The 24129-nt window shown below is 40.0% G+C and overlaps 1 protein-coding gene across 3 annotated transcripts in view; it reads right to left on the bottom strand.

Annotated features, from left to right (window-relative positions):
- LOC122807740 (laminin subunit beta-1-like) overlaps window positions 1-24129 on the bottom strand; it is a 2263691-nt gene that overhangs the window by 1234617 nt on the left and 1004945 nt on the right. For all 3 annotated transcript variants that reach the window (XM_044078727.1, XM_044078725.1, XM_044078726.1), the window contains one exon: window positions 6880-6953. In XM_044078727.1, coding sequence (XP_043934662.1) covers window positions 6880-6953 — 74 coding nt within the window. The remainder of the gene's footprint in view (window positions 1-6879; window positions 6954-24129) is intronic.

Raw genomic sequence — 24129 nt, 5'->3', positions numbered from 1 at the left:
TTCGGGCTCCTCAGCAAGAAAGACTGATGTAATGGCGTCAGCTGCCTGTTTTTATACCCCTGACGACCTGATGTCAGTCCTGGATTGACAGCAATCGACACAGAAATACTTAGTCTCTGGTAGTCGGGCTGACTGAGGACTACCTGCAGGCAGATAACCGAAGTGTGATGACTGCAACAGTGAAACACAAAGAACATCTGCATATTAAACATAAAATGTTGTTTTACTTCCAGTTTTTTTAATTTTAACACTGATGAAACTGAACATGCTTCATTAAATCCAAGCTTTTACAAAGCATTTAATTTTATCAATTCAGATTAATGTTCTTCAACTACTAACCCCCTGATATCTTTTTTAACCTGATCTAACACTGTAAATTTATGTAAGGGGTGGTCTAAAATGTGCTTAGAAGGTCATTTGTATTTTTGCATTTTTTTATTTTTTTAAATTTCAAGTAGGTGTTCATATATTCTATCTTTAAACTACCTAGAGGTTTTCCCAACATAGAAAGCTGGACAATGCTGGCAACTAGTCAAGATAAATGACTTAGGTTGGGTCACACTTAAAACACCCATTGATGCTATGTTTGATATCTCTAATAACCACACTTTCACCTACTAGGATATGTTTACAATAAGAAAAACAGCTACACTTAGCCTTCCCCATTTTTTACATGTTTTCTTCTTGTCTGTTTTCTCCAAAATTGCTTTAAAGGACCTATCTTTCCTATATACAGCAAAAGGCCAATTATGTAAAACTTTCATGATTTTATAATCGGAGGAGAAAATATACCAGTTGTTGTTAAGATGATCGAAAATGTCAGCACTGTCTATAGCAAAAGCAGTGATAAAAGTCATGGTGTAATTACTGTCCACCATTTTCTCCCCATGAATCTTAGGCATAGCAGGTAAAATATATATGTCCCCTTCATTCAGTGTTCTTTAGTTCGAGTTGTGTCAGTGGTTTCTGCCATCCTCTCTGGTATTTTCAATGATTTATGTATTTGCATATTTCCAATGATAATAGGAATCCAGGGAGAAGCCACTTTTTAAAATTCACGCAGCTACAGGGAAATACTACAATTTTCAATAAAAAATAATAAAAGAATCAGTGTCAGAGCATTTCTTACTGATTTTTTGCACTTTTTGTCTGCTACAGCATAGACTGCATTCAGACCTGCTGAATCTGGCTCTGTTTGTTAAACTGAGCACCAAACTATCTATCTTTTGTTGGAGAGGGCCCCCCTGCACCCTTATGGCAGGAGGGTGCAGTTAGAGCTCATGTGATTGAAGGTTGCTGTCACAGGGCTCAGTTTTATGCTTTTTTATTGGTTAAACTGTTTAATTCCATGTGCTCACTGTTGCTACATAGGCCCCACATTTCCACAGGTTTGCACTTGTTTTAACAACTCCACAGAGTTATTCAACAAGCCACTGCTCTGCTGCATCATCTGTTTATGCATAGTGCACCAACATGCACTATCATGCACTTCTGAGCTGTGGAGGTAACCATTGGTGGTTATTGATGCAAAAATTCAGTAGATACATTTCCAGTAGTAGCTGCCTGTGATCCTGCTGAGAAGTCCTTAAATTGCACTTAGCACCTCAGCTGCACTTTTGCCCCTTAAGCAGTCCCAAACCCACCAAATCTACAATAGTCTCATACCATTTAGAGAACCCCCACTAGTATAAACCCTTTACAGAGCACCCCATTAGTATAGGCTCTGCTTAGAGCACCCAGTTATACTACACCCCCCCCATTTTCTCTGTCCAATGTGAAAACGGGATTTAACCTAGCATTATGGATGGTCACTTTTTCTCCATTTCTGCTACCTGCCTGATTGACATGGGTATCCTGAGGCAGTGTAGCAACTGCATCATGTACACCCTCTACTCTTAAATCACTCAAGTGCAATTTGTGAGAGATGCATCTACACTAATAATCTGGAATCCTTGCTCTCTCATGCACAGAACAGTAACACTGAACAGGTTGTCAGCTCCCATACTACAGCTCTTTACAAACCATGCACTCAACACATAAACCAAACACAAACATGGTACACCTAATACAGCACCTACAGCACTCAATGCACATAAAACACAAGCATCAGTGTCTCACCAAATAAGCCCCTAAGGCAAAGTACATCTAAACAAAATTTTTTAGTCATAGTTGACTCCATTGTTAGACACACAGATGTTCCACTCACCAGGCTGGACAAGTAGAAGGTTATGGTCAGCTGTCTATCAGGTGCCAACATCCATCAGATCACACATGCACTCAAGTCTCTCAACAGCAAGTACCTTTATCACTTCATCACAGTTGACATTAGTGTGAATGACTTGAGACATACCTCATTGGACTATATGAAGAGAGACATGATTGAGCTCTCTGAATATTTGTCCCTGGCAGGTATATCCCTAGCCTTGAGCAGCATTCTACGCTCACCTAGGATACCACAATATAAACAAAAAATGATTGACTTCAACAGCATGTCATTCTAAGGGGATCCACTTCCTGTCAGCCTGGGATGACATGGTCGATAGACCATGCTGCTTTGCCAGAGATGGTCTTCACCTGTCACCTCTAGGCTTTCGGTTACTGGCTAAGGCACTTGCATCCCCCATAGTGCTTTTTTTAGGCAAGGTCTCAAGAACAAAATTTTCCATGTGAAAATATCACTGACAATTAAATTAAAGGTTATGCTGCTAAATGCTAGGAGTTTAAATCAGAAACTGCACTCTCTGGAAGCACTCCTCTCCTTAGAGGATGTTGACATCTATGCAGTCACAGAAACTTGTTTCAGGGCCATAGACAGTACCCTGGCCTTGCAAGACTACAATGCCTTCCACACTTTTAGACTACAGAATGACCATATGAAAACCAAAGGAGGAGAGGTATGTATATTCATCAAAGATAAATACACCTCGAGACTAGTTAGATAGGAAAACTGCCTTGAGTTACTCCAAGTTCAACTAACTGTGGCTAAGACACCCCTTCAAATCATCATTAGCTATAGGCCCCCTTCAATGAACCATGATAACCATGCTGCTTATTTGGAGCTACTTGAGTCAATCAAATTACAATCAAGCACTCTAGTCATGGGCGATTTTAACTCTCCCTCCATTGACTGGGAAACTTATATGAGTCCCAACATTCTCACACAAAGGTTCCTGGACTTTGTTAACACTAATGGCCTGGAACAAGTAGTATGTAACCCCACAAGGGGCTCAAATATTCATGACCTGGTCCTCACCAACATGGGTGACCGTTGCACCACCACAAGTTTTGGACTCTCGTTGGTTAAATCTGATCACAAATCAGTCACATTTGAAGTAGCTATAACACCTGAACCCTTCTTAGGTGAAATCAGGCAAAAAAATTTCACCAAAGCTAATTATACCCTCCTAAGGGATGGCATAAATAATTTCTAAGCACCTTTTCCAACAGATGTATTGACACTGCTGTACCTGATAGGATCAAAATAAGATCCTTGAGAAAAAAACAAGTCTCCCTGGTGGACATCTAGTGTAATAATTTATAACAAGAAGAAGAAGAAGAAGTTGCTGTCTAAGAATAAAAAAGAGGGGTCCCAGCAATGGAAGGACACCATCCTCTGCTTGAACAAAAAAATAAGATAACTTGTAAAATCCTCTATGGGCAACTTCAAAAAAAAATTAGCAGTCATAGCTAAGGATAATCATTCTTCAGCTATACCTGTAACCTAAAAGGTAGAACCCAGATGTGTGCTGAACTAGCTGTGGATGGCATCACATACACTCATCCTTTGAAAATTGCTAACCTATTAGCTAACAGTCTTGGTGAAAATTTCACCTCTCTATCTCCTCCAAACATTACACAAAGCAGTCCCTCTACATCTCCCCCCATCTTGCATCTCCAAAGAGCACGTCATTAATGCTCTCTCTCCAAGGCCAAAAACACAGCCCCTATGAGACCAGATGGCATCCCAGGTTGCTTTTTAAATGGGCTAAAACATGAGTTAACAACTCCACTTGGTAGTCTCTTGAACCACAACCTGGGTGCTTATTTTGTCCCTGCTGAATGAAAAACAGCAACCATCATCCCCCTTCATAAAGGGGGTACAACAACAGACCCTAGGAACTAGAGCCCCATAAGCCTAACCAGCATTATCTGTAAGCCATGGAATGAATCATCATGGACCTTATAAATAAGAATATAGGTGATCTCCACACCCTTGATCTGACATGGTTTGGTTTTATCAAATGCAGGTCATGCCTGTTAAACCTGGTGGACTTCTTCGAAAATATCACTAGAGCCATAGACGAAGGTGAATCTGTGAATACAGCCTGCCTTGACTTAGCCAAGGCATTCGACACAATCCCACATTCAGGCATCATTAATAAATGCTCCCAGTTGAATATCAACCCTTGTGTCGTCAGGTGGGTTGCTAACTGGCTCACCAACAGATCACACTCAGTCAAAGTTGGGGACTTTACCTCATCCAGCAGACCTGTTGCCAGTGGGGTTCCACAGGGGTCAGTGCTAGTTCCTCTGTTGTTTGGAATATACTTTTCAGAAGTTTAGGCCAAAATAGAGGGGCTGTGGCTGACTAAGTTTGCTGAAGACTGCAAATTAGGTGCAATTATTGAATCCCCAAATGCTGCCAATATATTTCATTTGGGAATTACACAAACCAATGACTGGTGTCAAAGCCATAGAATCAAACTCAATGCTAAAAATGCATTATCATCTCCTTTGGTAAAAGATATATCCTTGCAGACTATCATATAAATAATAATACCCTAAGTAACAACTCAGTAGTGAGAGATTTCGGAAAACAAGTTGACTGTAGCCTAAACTTTGACCACCATGTGTCTACTGTGACAAAGAAGGCATTCTACATTGCACACGTTATTAGTAATGGCATTGCCTCAAGAGTGAAAGATGTCATAATTACCCTGTACTCGACCCACATCAAGCCAATAATTGAGTACAATACTCCTTTTGGTATGTACCTTACCAGACACCTGCAGCAACTTGAGAGACCTCAGAGATTTCTAACCAAGAAAATTCAGGGTCTCCAGCATATGTCATACATTGACAGACTGAAGTCACTGTCACTGTATTCAGTAGTGTACAGATTACTTAGAGGAAACATGCGCCTGGCCTACAGAGCAATCTTGGATCCAAACTTAATGGAGATGCTGCAAATCTGCAAGTCAAATGGGACAAGGGTCACCCATTCCAGGGACCTTAACCTGGCCTGCAACATAAAAAGGACCCACGGGAGAGACAGATATGTCTCTCAGAGGGTACCACTCTTCTGGAATAGGCTACCAATTCACATCAAACAGAGCCTCTCTATGACCCTGTTTAAGTGTAGCCTGAATGACTGGATGGGATACCATAAATTCCTGCTGGGGATTTTAACTATGATCTTCCTAGATATGGGCAGTTGTTGCAAACTAAGATCTCAAGTTTTGGCAAGATCCTTTATAGTGGGTTTCCTTAGTATTATATTGGGTGCACATGGCTAGGCTTATAAAGACCTTTAGGTCAATAGCTCAGCAACCACCTATGAACTTTTGAAAATATTCTCACATCCAATGTTCACAACATATCTTCCTCATAGGTTAATAGCTGCTTACTAGACTATTGATCTGTGAGCATCTTAAGAAGTCTAGCCTTACATTCCACTGGATATCTTCAGCCCATATGTTTTGCATGCAGATAACCTAGAAATAAACAGAAGAAGCATATGTGGGGAAATTTACATGTTTCACCTGTTGATGAGGGACATGGGTGCTAAACCAGGGGTGAATTTGTGGTTATCCAGCTATTCCTCCAAATTACATTTGAATAGAATAACAGAAGTATGTTGCTTTATGTGGAGTAGAAGATGATTCCATAGAAGCAGCATTCTCTGTTATACAAACCCGTGTCTTGAAAATGTTCTATTTATTTTGCAATAGAGACTGAGATCCCTTGAGTGGGTGTATGTAAAATGATTGGACTTGTGAATGTGTGATAGGTCTGACAGAATATGATCTGTTGAAGCTCTGTCTCTCAGTAGCCTGTACGATACTGAGAACAGGGACAAGACTTTGAGTTCTTTCTTTCCCTCTATTCTGAACTGGAATAAATGGGTAATCAGAGAATAAATGAATGAATGTAACATCTGATACATACAATGACCTCCCAGTCTGAATTTTCAGGTTATCATAATTCAGCTATTGTTGAATATAAAATAAAAAGATTGCAGGCCATTTTCACAGCAGGGTTTTGTAGAAACGTGGTCATTGATTGGCTTGCCTCTAGTGGGAGCTAGGCAACAGAATACAGAATTACTATCAAGGAGTGTAGCAAACAATCATAAGGAGTGCTTAGGACCAGAGTATACATATACTGTGCCTCAAGAAAGAAAAACATAGATTGTCAGCACTGGCAAAATATCACCAATATTCTACAAGCCTGGCTATTAGGTAATGTTTGTGTGAATTGTGCCTAGATGATATAAAGTTTCCCTAAGGCATTTTAGGAGAACAAGCCTTGAAGCATTGTTTGCTGCAGCATTCTTTCATGATAGTGGGGCAATGTTGCTGGAGATTATAGAAAACAATGAAAAATTATTTATTAAGGCTTAATGAGTGATTACAGACCTTTATCTCCTGCCCGAAAGGTTTACTTATAGACATTTTTGCAGTTTGATAAACCAGAAAACTAATGTTCGCACAGATTATTCGACTGCAGTAAGATTTTACTTTTTGATCTCTTGGATTATATAGTACTACTACAACTGCAAGAATGATATAGTGTCTGGATTTTGATACTTGTACATGGCTTCAAAAATGAAAAATAAGAAATGATATCTAAGCTTATTCATTTACCTAATTTTCTTACCTTGAACTTGAGGATAAGATGGGTGAAATGAAACTCTGCCTCTAGATTCAGCCGGATGCTAACTTTTTCCATTCCTAGGAAGTAATACAATGAAAGAAAAACAGTGTAAGGATGAGAAAGTGGTTCTGAATCTTTGAATTATGCCACCACAACATGCCCCACTACAGGTTCATTGGTAAGTACATGGCTAGCTGCCCTTGTGGACCACTTTAAGCCTATCTAATTTCCCTTTTTGTACTCAAATTAACCTATCTCATTTGGTTAGACATTGGTCTTACTGATCCCATGGTCATTAATTATATATTTATTGGATCATCTCATAGATAACTTGAAGGAACCCAAGCACGGGTTAAAGAATTTAGGATCTGTCTCTGTCAGTACAGGGGCGGTCCATGGGTAAATATTCTGTTCCCATCCATAGATCCAATTTGTGCTTGAATATGGCAGGGATGAACTTTGCTTTATGTTGGAGAGTATGTTCCAGAATAGCAGTATCCTTTGTGTGATATACCTGTCCCTCCCAACTGTTGTTTTGTTTTGTTGCAGAAGTTTAGATCCATAACCCGAATATTTCTGATGCCATTTGACTTGCTGATGTGTATTAAATCCATCAGTATTGGGTTGGAGGATGTCTTGCATGCTAACAGGTCTAATAGGTTTAACAGGTCACCTCTTAGTAGTCTAATCTAAGAATAGTGACAGGGCTTTGAGTCAGTCCATGTAATACATGTTGTCTATACCTAACATGTAAGGACATGTCTATTCCGTGTGTGTGTGTGTGTGTGTGTGTGTGTGTGTGTGTGTGTGTGTGTGTGTGTGTGTGTGTGTGCTTTTTGGATAAATGATATGGAATATATCAAAGATATAACTATTCAAATGAAAGTTAGGAAAATTGCTAGCTCACATTACATTACTTGTTTCTTCTCACTGTCTTACCATATAGTTTTTAAGGTCTTTCTAACAGATATTTATTTCCAGGCCATGTGCTTTGTTGCTGAAATTTGCCTTTCTTTATCAGAATTATGCAACTTCATCTATTTCGCCTTTGCAATTACAATGCCTTACTTTTCTCCATTTGCTTTACATGCTTAACATCTGAACAGCTCAAAAACCATTTCACAGCAGGAACATCTCAGATCTGAGTCTGCCTCTTTCAATTGCTGTCAACCTTTGTTCTCTTCTTACTTCTGCTTCCATACCATCCAAGCTCACCTGTTTCTTTCTCACTTTCATGGTAGATGAAGACATCACATTTGTTTTAATACTAGTCATTACCTCATCAAGACATCGCTTTTTCTTTCCTCCTGTTCTGACATTATGCATGCACAGGATGTCCACAGGTTTCTGTTTGCTCATATATTACATGAATCTAACATACAGCTGTTATAGGTTTAAACTGGGTCAGTCAGATAACAATGGTCCAATTAATTAGTATGGACACAGGGAAGGCTATAACTTCTGCGGAGAGTTTTAGGTAGTCTGATGGTAGTTGGTCTACATCTACGGAAGTATTTTTTTAGTTTAAGCAGCAACTTCCTTATGAGTGAGGTTGGTACTGCACTAAAACCAAATAGCTGTGGGTGGTTTAGACTGGACAGAGGTAGTGAGAGGGGGCAAATGTATTTGTGTCTAAGAGAGATAATATACTGATTGCATAAAGTAGGAATTAAACTGGGTGGGGATAGAGTCTGTCATATTGTCTGTTTTTGGAGAGGGATATAGTCTTCGTAAATAAGCTTGCACAGAAGGCTACCTAGCATGTCAAAATGGCAACCCGGTACTATCAAGTTTTCTCAAGCCATTTTCCAACCTACCTTCTCCACCTTCAGCTAACCTCCCTCCAATTACACCTTAGCCCCCCAGAATATCTATCTCCCTTTTCAGAATTACATCAAAACAAATCACTGTATTGCCTGAAGTAGTCCCTTTTGATTCACCCACTAGCCATGACAGTCTTAGTCTTTGGTTTCTGTCCTACTACATATATTGTATAGTCATTTCAGTGGCTCTCATCTACAACCTTTGCATCACAAGAAACTCAGTGCCTACAATCTGGAAATCAGCCTTTGTCAGGACAGTACCAAAAGATCCAGCACTACCATCCAATCTCAATATGCCCCACACTAGGAAAAATCCTTGAAAATTTAATCTACAGCCAAAAAAACACATACCTCAAGAAATACTGTTTGCTCTCCAATAAGCAGCATAGCTTTTGGTCAGGAAGGAAAATAATGACTGCATTCTTGGGTTGGGCCCCTACCGATGATATTTTACCCAAGACACATAGAATCAACCTAACAGATGCTGTTTTCATTCACATAACATGAGCATTTGACATACATAGCTGATTACCACATTTTACTAACCCACTTTATAGAGACTGGCATAAGCCCACAAAAAGTTCAGGGGGTCAAATACTCACTCATTGATAGAACTTTCACAATAAAAAACAGAACGTTCCTCTTTCAGACTGCCAACCCACACTCTGGTGTTCTACAGGGATTTATACTTGCTCCATAACTTTTCTCAGTTTTTGTAAATAGAAAACCATTTGACCATCCCAATTTGCCACCCCTTCTATATGTTGATGACTTGGTCATTTAAAGATCTATCCCTGCAATCCACAACATCCAAAGTCAATTCTAAACCAGCATCATAAAACTAAACTAATGGCTTGCCACCAAAAAGCTGCTGGTCAACCCAAAGAAAACCAAATGTATGCTCTTTGGAACAAATAAAAGACTTTCAAGAACTCCCATCATTGTACAGATTAACGATAAATTCTTCACTCCTATTGAAACAATCACATACTTTCAATACCTGGGCATATGGCTTGACCAATCACTTAACAAGAACATAACCAAAACTCCAATATAAAGTCAACTACCTTATATTTTTTGTCAAAAAACTATCTCATTTCCACTTCCTGATGCCAGGGCTGCAATTGGTAAATGCATTCTGCTTATCCAACTTGAATATGGTTTCCCTCTGCCTGCCTACCTGCCACTCCATGAAATCAACAACATTTCAAACCTTATCCAATGAACTGTGCTGCTGTTTCACCAAACGTACCACACTGACACCACCATGTCACACTCTCAAAAGCCAAATGGCTGCCAGTGCTAGGTAAAGCAAGCCGTCTTCTTGGTTCACTTCTTTTCAAATTACTACAAATAGATGCCCCTTCTTTACCTGTGATTTGTCTCATCACTTGCAAACCAACCTATAATCTTAGGAGCCATCCAGAGCAGGACCTAGTCAGTGGCGGATGGTGACTTCAAATCAAAGGGGGGCTGCAGGAGACAGTGGAATGGGTGGGGCCAATGGGAAGTGGTGTGCCCAACTAGAAAGGGGGCGGGGCTGTGGTACAATGCTTACCAATTTACATGAAATAAATTCTCAGTTCCTATGGCACATGCTGAATAATCTACACAGCGCATTGTTACATGTATATACTGGTAGTCCAATCAAGACAAAATGGAGTGAAGAAGAAAAAACTATTTCAATGCATTGGCTACATGACAGCTTACTTAATATCTAGATGGAAAAAAAAGGTTGTGAGGCATGAAAAAATAAATTACTTTTTAAATACATTATTGGAATGCCAGTCAAAATCAAGTATAAAAAAACAAGCAGCACTCAACTCAAACCACTCCAGTTCTCCTTGCATTGCAGTTCTAATTATAATATTCATCTTTATAAAAGTAACATGCAGCCAATAACATGCATTTTCTGAACAGTAAGAAGCATAAATCAACAGTATAAAAATATGACAGAAAACCAGAACATTCTGCAAAATCAAGGACAGACGAAAAGCCACTGCACTTGTGAGTACCTTGGATGGGAGGATACTCTGCACACTTGCACTGCATAACTGCTCCTTGCCCTTGCTTGGACACATCCACACACACTACATGGGGGAGTGGGGTACAACAAGTATGTCACAATTTGAAATGTCTCTGGCTAATGGTGATGGCCCTGACACATTTGTCATACTCTCAACCTCAGAGCAAGAAATCTGGACAAAGCCATAAATAAAAGTAGGACAAAGGCCCCAAAATAAGGACAATTCTTAAATATTGCTCTTACAAACTTAGAAAGTTAATAAAATAGTAGGTCTTGAATTAGTATGAATTTTCTGAAGGGTATGAAATCTGAAACTCAAATGTCTGTCATTATTTTCTAACTTCAGTCTTTAATGATTTGCCACTAATTTGCCAGAAAACCACAATTTTATGAAAAATAGACCAAAAATGTGATGCGAAAATCTGTACACACAGACACAGACACACACACACACACACACACACACACACACACACACACACACACACACACACACACACACACACACACACACACACACACACAGTCCCACAGATTAATTAAACAAAAAAATAAATAAAAATTAAAGACTGCCTAACCTCAAACAAATGAACCCAGGTCATTGAACCTGCTACAGCAGGAACTCACTTTAACCACTCTGGAAAACCTCCAATCATAATTATTCACGCACACCTCTCAAAGTATAACTTCCCAATAAAAGTTTCTAGGTTGACCAGGCCTACACATTATGTAAACAGTAAACTCTCAATTACCATCAGCAGCACATCACACACGTATAAATTACAAAAAAAAAAATCATCTTCATAGGTTCATAGGCTCATAGGTTGGTACTAGGCTATCAGCCCTAGGGCCTATACAAGCCTAGCCATAACAATTCCCTGGCTATTTCATCCCACACTATTTACTTCTCTGGACCCCTGTCTAGCAGGGCGACTGACGTGATCCCCGGGGTGAATTTCCTTTCTCCCATCCAATCGTCAAGGTTCCTTTTGAAGAGGTCCAAAGAGGCACTCTGCGTGACATGTATGGGCAATCTATTCCAGAGTCTGAGGAGTCTCTGGGTCAGGAACCTATCCCTCCAGCATGTTTTGTTTATTGTGATGACAAGGTTTAGATCCCTGGAGCGTGTGGCTCTGAGGGATTGGGATTTCTTTAAGTGTAGCATGTCCAACAACTCTGGGTTTGACATGGCCTTGTATGTTAAGCAGAGATCGCCTCTGAGTTGACGATATGTGACAGAGTATAGCTGGAGTTTTTTAAGGCGGTCAGCGTAGGGCATCTGCTTTAGGCCTGTGATTCTTTTAGTGAGGTATTTCTGCGGCCTTTCCAGTTCTTGCAGATGTCTTGAGAGGTACATACCAAATGGGGCGTTGTATTCTATAATGGGTCTAATGAGGGATGAGTACAGTGGGACAATGACCTCCTTTTTTCTGGATGAAAAGCCCTTAGTGATGAGGTGTGCCACATAGAAGGATTTCCTGACTGTTGTGGTGATGTGGTTATCGAAGGTGAGACCACTGTCCACTTGTGTCCCTAAGTCTCTTATCACACTTTCAGTGTTTAGTGTACTGGCACCTATATGGTAATTCACAGGTACATGTTTTTTCCCAAAGGGGATAACTATACATTTCTTGGCATTGAGCTTGAGCCCATGGCTCTGGCACCAAGCATCTGTTTCTGTAAGGCCCTTTTGTAGAGTATCAAACTGCCTGCCCCTCTTGTAAATTTGTGTTTGGATACTCCTTCTGGGCCCATCTCACTTGCTCACTCAACTGAGTACAGTGAGATCATATTCTGATTTCAGGCACTCCTACTGTGTACAAAGAGGGCATCTGGGAAAGAGAACAAAAAAATATATATATTAAGCTTGTTTCCTGCCTTTCCTGTTAAGTGGTCTAGACTGTTTGTAGGCTTCTGAGCCCCCAATCCCTTCTGTGTTGGAGGGAAGCCTTCTAGCTTAGTTTTGTTTCTTATAACTAGCCAGTGTTCTAGTTTCAGCACTCAGATCTGTTTCTTTGAACTCAGCACTTGTTCAAACTTATTGTAAGCACTACATAAGCTGCAAATTACTACAGCACTCAACTTTCCTCACTTGTCTAGAGGAAAGCAGTTTTTAGTACTTAATAAATAAGCACCTATCCAGGCATGTCTAAGGGTCAGCTCCCAGTGATTTATCCTGTCTACCTGATGAATCTGGGCATCTTGGGGCAATGCAGCAATTGTCTCATGTACACAGACAACCCTCTCCTCCTACCACCCAACACTGCAACCTGTGAGAGATGCACTTATATAGCCAAACTGGAAGCAAAGCTCTCTTCACCCAAGACTGGACTAGACAGTCAAGAGGAGAAGGTAAACACTTGCACTACACCACACTCATCACATAGTCCCTCAAAACCTACACCACCAAAACACACACATAGAAACACAAAACACGCACCTACATTCACAGAGGCTCTCAATAAAAACCTGCCCAAGCATCAGGGACATCCAAAGCATAAACGCAAGCAAACTCCACCCCCCCAACACAACCCAAATGACACATAGCCCACAAACTCAGTGTGCCACTCAACCACAGCCCATAAGGCATAACAACATACCCAACACTCTAGTCATAGGTGACTCTATAGTCAGGCACACTGATGTTCCACTCACTAGACTAAACAAGGAGAAAGTTACTGTCAGCTGCCTGTCAGGTGCCAGGATCCGGCACATAACGCATGCACTCAGGTTACTCCACAATAAGTACAAATATGACACTGTCAGTGTCCATGTTGGTGTGAATGACCTGAGATGTACCTCCCTGGACTACATGAAAAGAGACATGGAGGAGCTCTCCGATCTTGTATCCCAGGCAGGTATGACCCTAACCCTGAGTAGCATCCTGCCATCACCCAGAATGATACCACAGTACAAGGACAAAATGATTGACTTCAATAATTGGCTAAGCTTCTGGTGTCATTCTAAGGGGATCCAGTATTTGTCTGCCTGGGATGACATGATTGACAGACCACGATGCTTTGCCAGAGATGGCCTGCACCTGTTGCCCTTAGGATTCTGGATACTGGCTAAGGCTCTTGCCACCCCTATAGTGCCTTTTTTAGGCAAGGTTCAAATGACAAATTCACCACCATAACAGGTACAAGCAAGCAAAATCTGAGGGTAATGCTACTTAATGCTAGAAGTCTAAACCTCAAAATGCACTCACTCGAGGCACTCCTTAAAATGGAGAACATTGACATCTGTGCAGTGACAGAGACCCGGTTCAAAGCTTCAGCGAGCACCCCTGCATTACCAGGCTAAAATTCATACCACAAGTTTCGGCCATCTAACACAGAACGAAGCACTAAAGGTGGAGGCGTGTCCATATTCATTAAGGATATCCACACCTCCAGGCTAGTTGCACAGCATAATGCATCCGAGATTATCCAAGTGCAACTAACTCTTGGCAAGACCGCAATCCAAATTGTAGCCTTCTATCAACTTATTCACATCCCCACCAGGGGCAGCAATATCCTAGACCTGGTCATTACCAACATGGGAAACCAGTGTTCCACACCAGAGGTCAATTCCTCGTTGGTCAGATCCGACAACAAGCTAATCAGCCCAGACATCCACATCCCACCCCAAACCCCCAATTAGGGAAACCATCGTAAAAAACTTCTCCAAAGCCAACTTCACAATTCTTAAGACAGAAGTGGCAAACTTTATGACACTCATGCAGATGGACAGTAGAGGTATGACTGCTGAATCCTACACAAATGCACTTTATAAGCACTTACATGAGTGCATGGATCATGCTATCCCTAATAGAACCAAGATGTTATCTTCCAAAAAAAGGAAGCCAATCTGGTGGTCCTCTGCCATAAACAAACTCTACAACAGAAGAAAGAAACTGTTGCAAAAAAGAGTAAAATCCCATGACTGGAGGAACTCCCCGGTCAACCTCAGTAAGAAGCTGAGATCCCTCATAAAATCCTCCAAAGCTAGTTACGAAAACAAAATTGCCACTGACTCTAAAGACAACCACAAAGCATTCTATAGCTATGCCAAGAATCTCAATGGGAACACTCAGATCTGCTCTGAGTTACAGCACAATGGCACTAAATATACGGAACCAACTGATATTGCCAACATCCTAGCAGATAGGTTCAGTGCTAACTTTACCCCCCTCTCACCCCCTAGAGGACCCATCTCTATACCAGAAGAATGCAAAGTTCCTATAATCATGGCTGCACAGGTAAAAAACACACTCTCCAAAGCCAAGAACACAGCATCCATGAGACCTGACAATATCCCAGGCTGCATTCTACATGAACTACAGAATGAACTGGCACCCTACCTAAGTACCATGTTCAATCATAGCCTCACCTCAGACTTTGTACCCATTGAATGGTGCACCGCCACGGTTATCCCACTCCACAAAGGGGGAGCCACGACGAACCCCGGGAACTACCGCCCCATTAGCCTGACGAGCCTGGTCTGCAAGGCCATGGAATGTATCATCGTGGAACTCATAAACAAAGACATTGGCAATCTCCAAACTCTGGACCCTACCCAGTTTGGATTTGTAAAAGGCAGATCATGTCTCCTAAACCTGATTGACTTCTTTGAAGCAGTCACCAAAGCCATAGATGAGGGTAAAATGGTTCACACAGCTTATCTAGATCTCGCCAAGGCTTTTGACAACATCCCCCACTCTGGAATTATAGATAAGCTCACTAAACTAGGTATAAATCCCAATGTCACAAGATGGGTTGCCAACTGGCTCACGGACAGAACCCACACTGTGAAAGTAGCAGATTCCAAATCCAATTTTAGACCAGTGACAAGTGGAGTGCCACAGGGTTCAGTCCTGGGTCCTCTCCTGTTTGGTATCTACTTCTCTGAAGTGCAGGCTAACACAGAAGGTCTTTGGCTAACAAAGTTTGCAGATGACTGCAAACTAGGAGCCATAATCGAAACTCCTAACGATGTGGACAAACTACAAAAGGGCCTCACTGAGACAGATACCTGGTATCAAAGTCATGGCCTGAAGCTCAATGCCAAAAAGTGTATTGTCACCCCCTTTGGTAAAAATTCTGTACCCATGAACTACCACATAGCTGGTAGTCTACTTAATGCTGAAAATGTGATAAGAGACCTTGGGACACAGGTGGACAGTAGTCTCTCCTTTGATAATCACATCGCCACAGTGGTCAGGAAATCCTTCTACGTGGCTCATCTCATCACAAAAGGATTCTCATCCGGAAAAAAAGAGGTCATTGTTCCCCTCTACTCAGCACTCATTAGACCCATTATAGAGTACAATTCCCCTTTTGGTATGTACCTCACAAGACATCTACAACAACTGGAAAGACCACAGAAATACCTCACAAAGAGGATTACTGGCCTCAAATGGATGCCCTACGCAGACCGTCTCAAAAAACTACAGCTTTACTCCATCACATATCGCCTACTCAGGGGCGATCTCTGCCTAACATGCAAAGCTATGTCAAACCCAGAGCTGTTGGACATGCTCCACTTAAAGAAATCCCAATCCCTCCGAGCTACATGCTCTAGGGACCTAAACCTTGTCACCACAATAAACAGAACATGCTGGAGGGACAGATTCCTGTCCCAGAGACTTCCCATACTCTGGAACAGACTACTTATCTATGTCAAACAGAGCTCCTCATTAGCACTCTTCAAGAAAAATCTTGATGACTGGATGGGAAATTAGAAAGTCACCCCAGGGATCACTTCTGTGGCTCTGCTTGACAGGGGCACAGGAAAATAATTTTCTTGGGTGGCGAAAGCCAGGGTACATTTTTGGCTAGGCTTACATAGACCCTAGGGCCAATAGCCTAGTACCTACCTATGAACCTATGAACCTATTTGGGGATTCAATAATGGCTCCCAGTTTGTAGTCATCTGCAAACTTTGTTAGCCAGAGTCCCTTAGTGTTAGTCTGTACTTCAGAGAAGTAGATGCCAAACAAGAGTGGTCCCAGGACTGAACCCTGAGGTACTCCACTTGTCACTTGTCTGGAGCTGGATTTGGAGTCGGCTACTTTTACAGTGTAGGTTCTATCAGTAAGCCATTTTGCAACCCATTGGGTGATGTAGGGATTAATGCCCAGCTTAGTAAGTTTATCTATGATTCCAGCGTGGGGGATGGTGTCAAAGGCCTTGGCAAGGTCTAGATAGGCTATGTGGACCACCTTACCCTTGTCCATGGCTCTGGAGACTGATTCAAAGAAGTCAATCAGGTTCAGGAGACAAGATCGGCACTTCATGAACGCAAACTGGGTGGGGTCCAGTGTTTGAAGGTTGCCAATGCCTTTGTTTATAAGTTCCATGATAATACGCTCCATGGCCTTGCAGATAAGGCTCGTCAGACTGATGGGACAGTAGTTTCCAGGATCCAAGATGGATCCCCCCCCTTGTGGAGTGGGATAACTGTAGCTCTGCGCCACTCAGTGGGCATGAGACTTGAGGTGAGGTTATGATTAAACATGACACTTAGGTGAGGTGCCAGTTCATATTTTAGTTCATGTAGTGCACAGCCCGGGATGTCATCTGGTCCCATGGATGCTGTATTCTTAGCTTTGGAGAGTGTGTTTTATATGTGTGGCTGTTATTACCGGAATTTGGCAATCTTCCGGTATTGAGATGGGCCATTTAGGGGGTGAGAGGGGGGCGAAGTTGGCACTGAATCGATCTGCCAGGATATTGGCAATATCCTTGGAATCAGTATATTTAATGCCATTCTGTTTTAGCTCAGAGCAGATCTGAGCATTGCCATTTAGATTCTTGACATAGTTATAGAATGCTTTGTGGTTGTCTTTAGAATCTTTGGCAATTTTATTTTTGTAACTAGCTTTGGAGGATTTTATGAGGGATCTCAGTTTCTTACTGAGGCTGGTAAGGGAGTTTTTTGCATCCTGGGATTTTCCTCTTTTCTGCAACAGTTTCTTCCTTTTGTTGTAAAGTTTGTTTATGGCAGGGGACCACCAGATTGGCTTCCTTTTTTTTTGGATGAGAGCATCTTGGCTCTATTTGGGATGGCATGATTCATGCATGAGTGGATGTGCTCGTACAGTGCCTTAGTGTAGGATTCAGCAGTTGAACTTTCAGTTCCCATCTGCATGGGTGTCATGAAGTTTGTCACTTCTGACTTGAGTAGCATGAGGTTGGCTTTGGAGAAGTTTTTTATGGAGGTTTCCTTACTTAGGGGTGGGGGTGGGATGTGGATGTTAAGGGTGATTAGCTTATGGTCAGACCTGACTAATGAGGGAATGACCATAAGTGTGGAGCCCCGATTTCCCATGTTGGTAATGACCAGGTCTAGGATACTGGAGCCCTTGATGGGACTATGGATTAGTTGATCCAAGGCATTGGAATTTATGAATTCCAAGAACCGTTGGGCAAAGGTGTTGGTACATGAGTAGTTTTCCCAGTTAATGGCAGGGTAGTTAAAATCAACCAGTATTAGGGTGTTTGGTTCTATCTTAATATTTTCCAGTATGTTTAGAAAGGTGTAGTGAGAATCTTGGGGTATGGTGGGGGATCTGTAGCAAGCTACAATTTGGATTGCAGTCTTACCTAGTGTTAGTTGCACCTGGAGAATTTCAGACACATTGTGTTGGGCAACTAGCCTGGTGGTGTGAATATCCTTGGTGAATATTGTCACTCCTCTACCTTTAGTGCTTCGGTACTGGTTTGATGGCCGAAAAGTGTGGTAAGAGTTGTAGCCTGGTATTGCAGGGGTGCTCTCTGGAGCCTTGAACCAGGTCTCAGTTATTGCACAGATATCGATGTTCTCCATTTTTAGGAGTGCCTCGAAAGAGTGCATCTTTTTCTTTTCTGACCATTGCAGCCCTTTGCCAAACAAACTTCTTTTCTATAAACATAATGCAGTGGACATAAAATGCAGATAACTGCAGACCCACCTCTAAGCCTTGAACACATTTTTATAAGATAGTGGAAAAGATCATTAAAAAAACCACAAAATAATAAATGAGGCTTCATATTACTAAACCAGTATCAAGTCTCGATTTCTCAACTAAATGATGTTTTAATTCCTACAATCCATGTAATTCTTGAACAAGCTCTAGCCATAATGAACAGAAAATTGACAGCACACTGTCTATAACACTTGTCCAGGACACAAGATGTTTAGTCAGTCAGTAAAATTAAACAGTTGAGCAAAATTCATTACTAATTCATTATTCATAAGGAGCATTTGGAACAGCTAAAAGATAAATAAACTAATGGAGCTTGCAGCAGAAACATCCCAAAATATAAATTAAGAAGCAATGCAACCTCATACACTGTTTTAGTTTTTATCTACAGATCAAATGTGGGAAACATTAAACAAACATGATGATACTGTAAAGCAGGGAGAATAGTAACCATAGGTTCAGAGGTTGTTAACTTGCTAAACATTTAACTGAACTGCATAAGGGCTTTCTTTCTTCATTTCAGAATTTGATATTGAAATATGAGTCTCCTAGCAATATTCTACAGTAATAATCCAGTGAATTATTCAAACCTTATGGCCCTGTGACCCCTCGTCACATTTAACCGCCCAGCCAGTACACACCTGCAATAGATGAACAGGGCTCCATTTTAATCACATTGCACCTGAATTCTGCTTATAGGAGTCAGAAACCTGGTGAAGAAGACAATTGTATACAAGTTGGAGAAGGAAACCTCCATCAAATTAAATACAATATGAACAAATAAATCAAATTGTCCCTTGTGCACTGTAAATAGTTAAGTTTTGTGCATATTTGATTAAGTTTAAATTACAGTCTAACATGAACTGTTTTAAGTATTACAAAACCTGGGATTTTAGGTGACCTTAGACTGAGTTAAAATGGGGGTTATTCATTAAAGTGCTAGATGGAGTGTTGGCAATTTACTGTAAGTTCACAAGTCATTTACAAACAGCCAATGGACCCCCTTCCGTTTTAAGTAAACCCTAAATGTTTCCATATCACTCATCCTTGGTGTATTAGTAGGTTCATAGATTAGTAGGTTCATAGATTAGTACTAGGCTAACTGGCCTTGCAAGTCATTTTAAGCCTAGCTAATTATCCCTTGTGAGACTCAAACCCTGCACCTTGCATTTGTATGGCAAACACCTTAACCATTAGGCCACCCTCCCAACCTACAAGCTACTTAAACTGACACCAGTGTTCTCTCCATTCTAACATGTCATCCTTACTTCTTTCCCACAAGGAGAAACAATTCTCTCAAACACAAAATTTAAACTCTGCGTTCATAGAAAATGTTTTGTGCTTATATAAAGCATTAGTGTAACCCTTAGACTTAACTGTGTGTATGTATGTATATATATATATATATATATATATATATATATATATATATATATTTGTTTGTTTGTTTGTGTCTTTCGGCTTTTCCCGGTTAGGGGTCGCCATAGCGGAACTCCGGTACGCTAATAATTGCCAGTTCATTTTTACGTACCGGCTTGCCAGACCTGATGCACAACCTTCAACGAAGGTACGCTCATTCATGCATGTCTCCACGCAGAAGACGCTCTAGCTGAGAATCGAACCGGACAGCGTCTTACTGTGAGGCAACAATGCTACCATATGTATATATATATATATATATATATATATATATATATATATATATATATATATATATGTTTATATATGCATTCAGATAACTTCCTTTATACAAGGTCAGTCTAAAAACCCTAACATTTTATGCAGACAGTAAAGTAAATAACATTCACATAATTACACATGCATATTTCTGGCTTTCTATGCAAACAATCCCGTAATTTCACTGTTGAACAGTCTGGGTCACTGCAATAATTATAGCTATTGTATATAAGCATTTTACCTTGAGAATGATGTCGAGCATGTTTAGATTCTAATAAGTTCTTAATATTTTTATCTTTTTTTAAAAACAAAGTTTGTCTTGTCCCCTACTCTGTGAAATAGTTGGAAAGCATTTTAATACACACCAGTTATCATATAAACAAACCTTCTTTATCTTAGAAGCATATAAAGAAGTCACCTGCTTCATTGCCAAAGACCTGTCTGTTGCTTCTGGATTATCTAGAGTGCCGTGGTGAACTTATTTGATAAGGATGCTTGTCATTAAAAAAAAAAAACAACTAAGCTTCAGCAACGATATGCTGACTAGAGCTGAAATAAAAAAAAGTGCTGTACTATTGACACCATGCAAAGTCTGGCAAAAGACTTAAACTCCATTGAAAAACAATCTGGCTGTTAAGAGGCCTGCGTTAGTGGATTTGAAAACTAACTGAAAAACCACGAAACACTGAAAACAGTATATATAATATTGTTTAGGGGAAGCAAGTAGACATACCGTTTTTTAAAATAATATTATTTATTTATTTGAACAAAGGATTTAGTGAATGTATTTTGTTCCCCCTACCTCAATTTAAAGTTAAAAAAATTAGTGACTGTTCGTCTTATCATGTCACAAACCATTTCTGTTCAAAGTTTGAACTCCGTAAGCAAGGCAAAGCAGGCAAGCTAAAAAAAATAAGTTGCTTAACCAACTGTAGAATCACTAGCACAGTAGTAAGTAACCCATCCAAAGCACTGTGCAGTAGTAGTACTGATTGTTTCTCGCTCTCTTTTTCGGGAAGAGAGCGAGAACCAATCAGTAGCCATCCAGCTGTCCATGTCACATATGTGATTGCTGATGTAGCAGTCAGACCCTCTTCTAGTTTACTGTGAGGTTAAACCGCATAGACTTCTGGGCATCACACTGATGCCGTCTTCTTTCCCTAATAGAGAGACTAATTTAAATAAAAAAAAAAAAAAATGGAACTCGCCGAGCATGCGCAGTTCAAGTTCCAGATCTGTGCGAGTCAGTCGGACTTGCTTGGTGACGCAGCCGCCAGCCAGTAAATATTATTTAAATAATAATTTATAAATATATTTTTTTATTTTTAAAACTGTTCTTTTCAACTTGGGGGGCTGCAGTCCTGCAGCCCGCTAGCATGAGCTGCCACTGCCTAAAGTACTGTACAAAATCTCTGCTTGTTTGTACAAGCTCCTAAGTTATAGCAGTCACTCCCACCACATCTAACTGATACAACTAACCACTCTGAGTTTTACCCTCAGTCAAACACTGTCTTCTGAAATAACATAAATGTAAATACCAGAATATGAGGCATATCACTTAAATTGACCAAATATTACTGCCCAGGCTAATCCAATGCATCATTGCCAATGAGACTCAACATTATAGTGCATAATGATTTCTCATGTAAATATGTAGATGTCGTCAATGGTACGAGCATGCAGCAGCCACAGTGGTACTCCTATTGATAGACTGCAAATTCTTACATTGGTTTCAGTGTCTTTGTTCTTCTCTGATTACTGTTGACTGTTTTTTGTTGTTATTGTATTGATTGTTTTGTACACACTGTACATAGCTTGAATTGTTTATTGTTGCTGTGCTCACTATAACTTGTATGTCTTGCATTTAACCTACGTTAAGCCTCCAATTGGTCAATCTGTGATTTCCACTCTACCCTAGTAAACAAAGTGTAAACAAACACATAAACAAACAAATAAATAAATAAATAAAAAAGATAAATAAATATTTGCATCTAATTATAACGGTTGGTCTTTTCTGCAATGGAGTGCTGGATATTTTACATATGACATAAAAACAAAATATTACATAAATAATTAATTTTTGATATGGATGGACTGACAGCACTGCTTGTTATCTTAGGTCTCTTTACTTTTTGTCTACATTTTTCTTCACTTATGATCTTACTGTTTCCTGCATATGTATTTGTGTTCGTATTTGCGTAATTATACTAAGTTTCGTCTTCTGTGAGACGGCTAAAATTACCATATTGTTTCAGTGGCCCCATCTAGTATAAATGCTTGCCAGTGTAACATTTAACCAATCAGACTGGATTCTATTCCTTGTGATAGACAGCTGCTGACTTACATGTGAGTATAATCACTAATAAGTTGCTTTTACTGCTAAGGTGAACAAATAAGAAATTCAGCAACAACAAAAAATCCTACTGCCTCACTGAAGGACTTTCAGTGACGTTGTTCTGTGAAACCTACATGTCTGAGTACTACAGGATGCTAGTCTTATGTTATATCTCCTTTTTTGCAGATTTTAACTACCTTTATACCAGTTCTCAGTATTATATGGTCATGTAGACTGCAAACACTTGAATAGCCTTCTAAACCTCTAGATGTGCCAGAATCTCAAATTAGACCAACTCACTGTCTCCTACACCAGAATCTCACCCTGTTTGGAAGGTAGGACTGTTATAAACAGGTAGCCAATATATCCATGGAAAGTATAAGTAATAGCTGTACAGTGTTGTTTCTCAGTTTTCTAAATTCATCCTACATATTCTGGTCCCCTTGTCAGATGAGTCATCCATTCCTATGTGGATGACCTCTCACAGCTGCTCCTGCACTTATTTGTGTCCCTTCCAGATAAATTACAAGGCAGCAATCTTAATTTTGTATCTTGTATTTCACTGTTTTGGTTCAACCATACATTTCTGTATTTGTATTCACTTATCGCAAAAACTATATTCACCTCAATGACATTTTCTTTTTATACATCTTGAAAGTGCTTTGCTATACTTCTGATTATTGTCACTGTATAACACTGTATCGCTACTTAACGCCTTGTAATAATCCTGTAACATTGATGTTTAATGCTAATTTATAATAAACATTATATAATATGTTGGAGGTTTTCTCCCCAGGCCTCTGCTGAAAAAGGGGTCTTCAGCTCAGTCGGACAAGCCTGATCAACAAATGTAAAAAATAAATAAATAAGATTTTTTTTTTTACCCAAAACATTGATAATTTCTCTTAGCTAGCTATGCAAGGAGGATAAATATAGACAGAGGAAGGTGCTTTGAGGGCTTAAACAAACAAATGGTCTGGTCATACCTATACATTCAATATACACAATAATAAACTATAACTTTGGCAACAAGAACATTATGCTACTTTCTTGTGTAAAAAATGGTTCTATTATTGCTTTAACAAAAGGATTCCAATCAGCCATCTTTATCCTTCTGGTGGATGAGTCAAGGGAAAGGGCATAAGATGTGAATTAAATTTAAAAAATGGCAATAAACCAGAGTAGAGTGTTTTAATTTAATTTAATAAGCAGTCTATTCTGGTTTACTGTCAGATTTTATTTATCTTATTTAATAGCTGTGTACTAGAAGGCAGGATTTAACCTGAGACTTAAATCAAAGTTAATAGACACTATTAAAACTAAGGGAAAATTAAGGACATACACTTCCACAAGGACCAGGACATCCTTATAAACTAAATATAATTGCAAAACTTTTTACATAGTTAGAATAGGCTGGATGACCTTATAACCTTCTGCTGTAAGAAGT

This window comes from Protopterus annectens, chromosome 7.part1 (genome assembly GCF_019279795.1).
Source record: "Protopterus annectens isolate FY-2018-M chromosome 7.part1, PAN1.0, whole genome shotgun sequence".
NCBI classification, from domain to species: Eukaryota; Metazoa; Chordata; order Ceratodontiformes; family Protopteridae; genus Protopterus; species Protopterus annectens.
The sequence above is the reverse complement of the archived record's forward strand: the minus strand, read 5'-3'. Positions and strand labels throughout refer to the sequence as shown.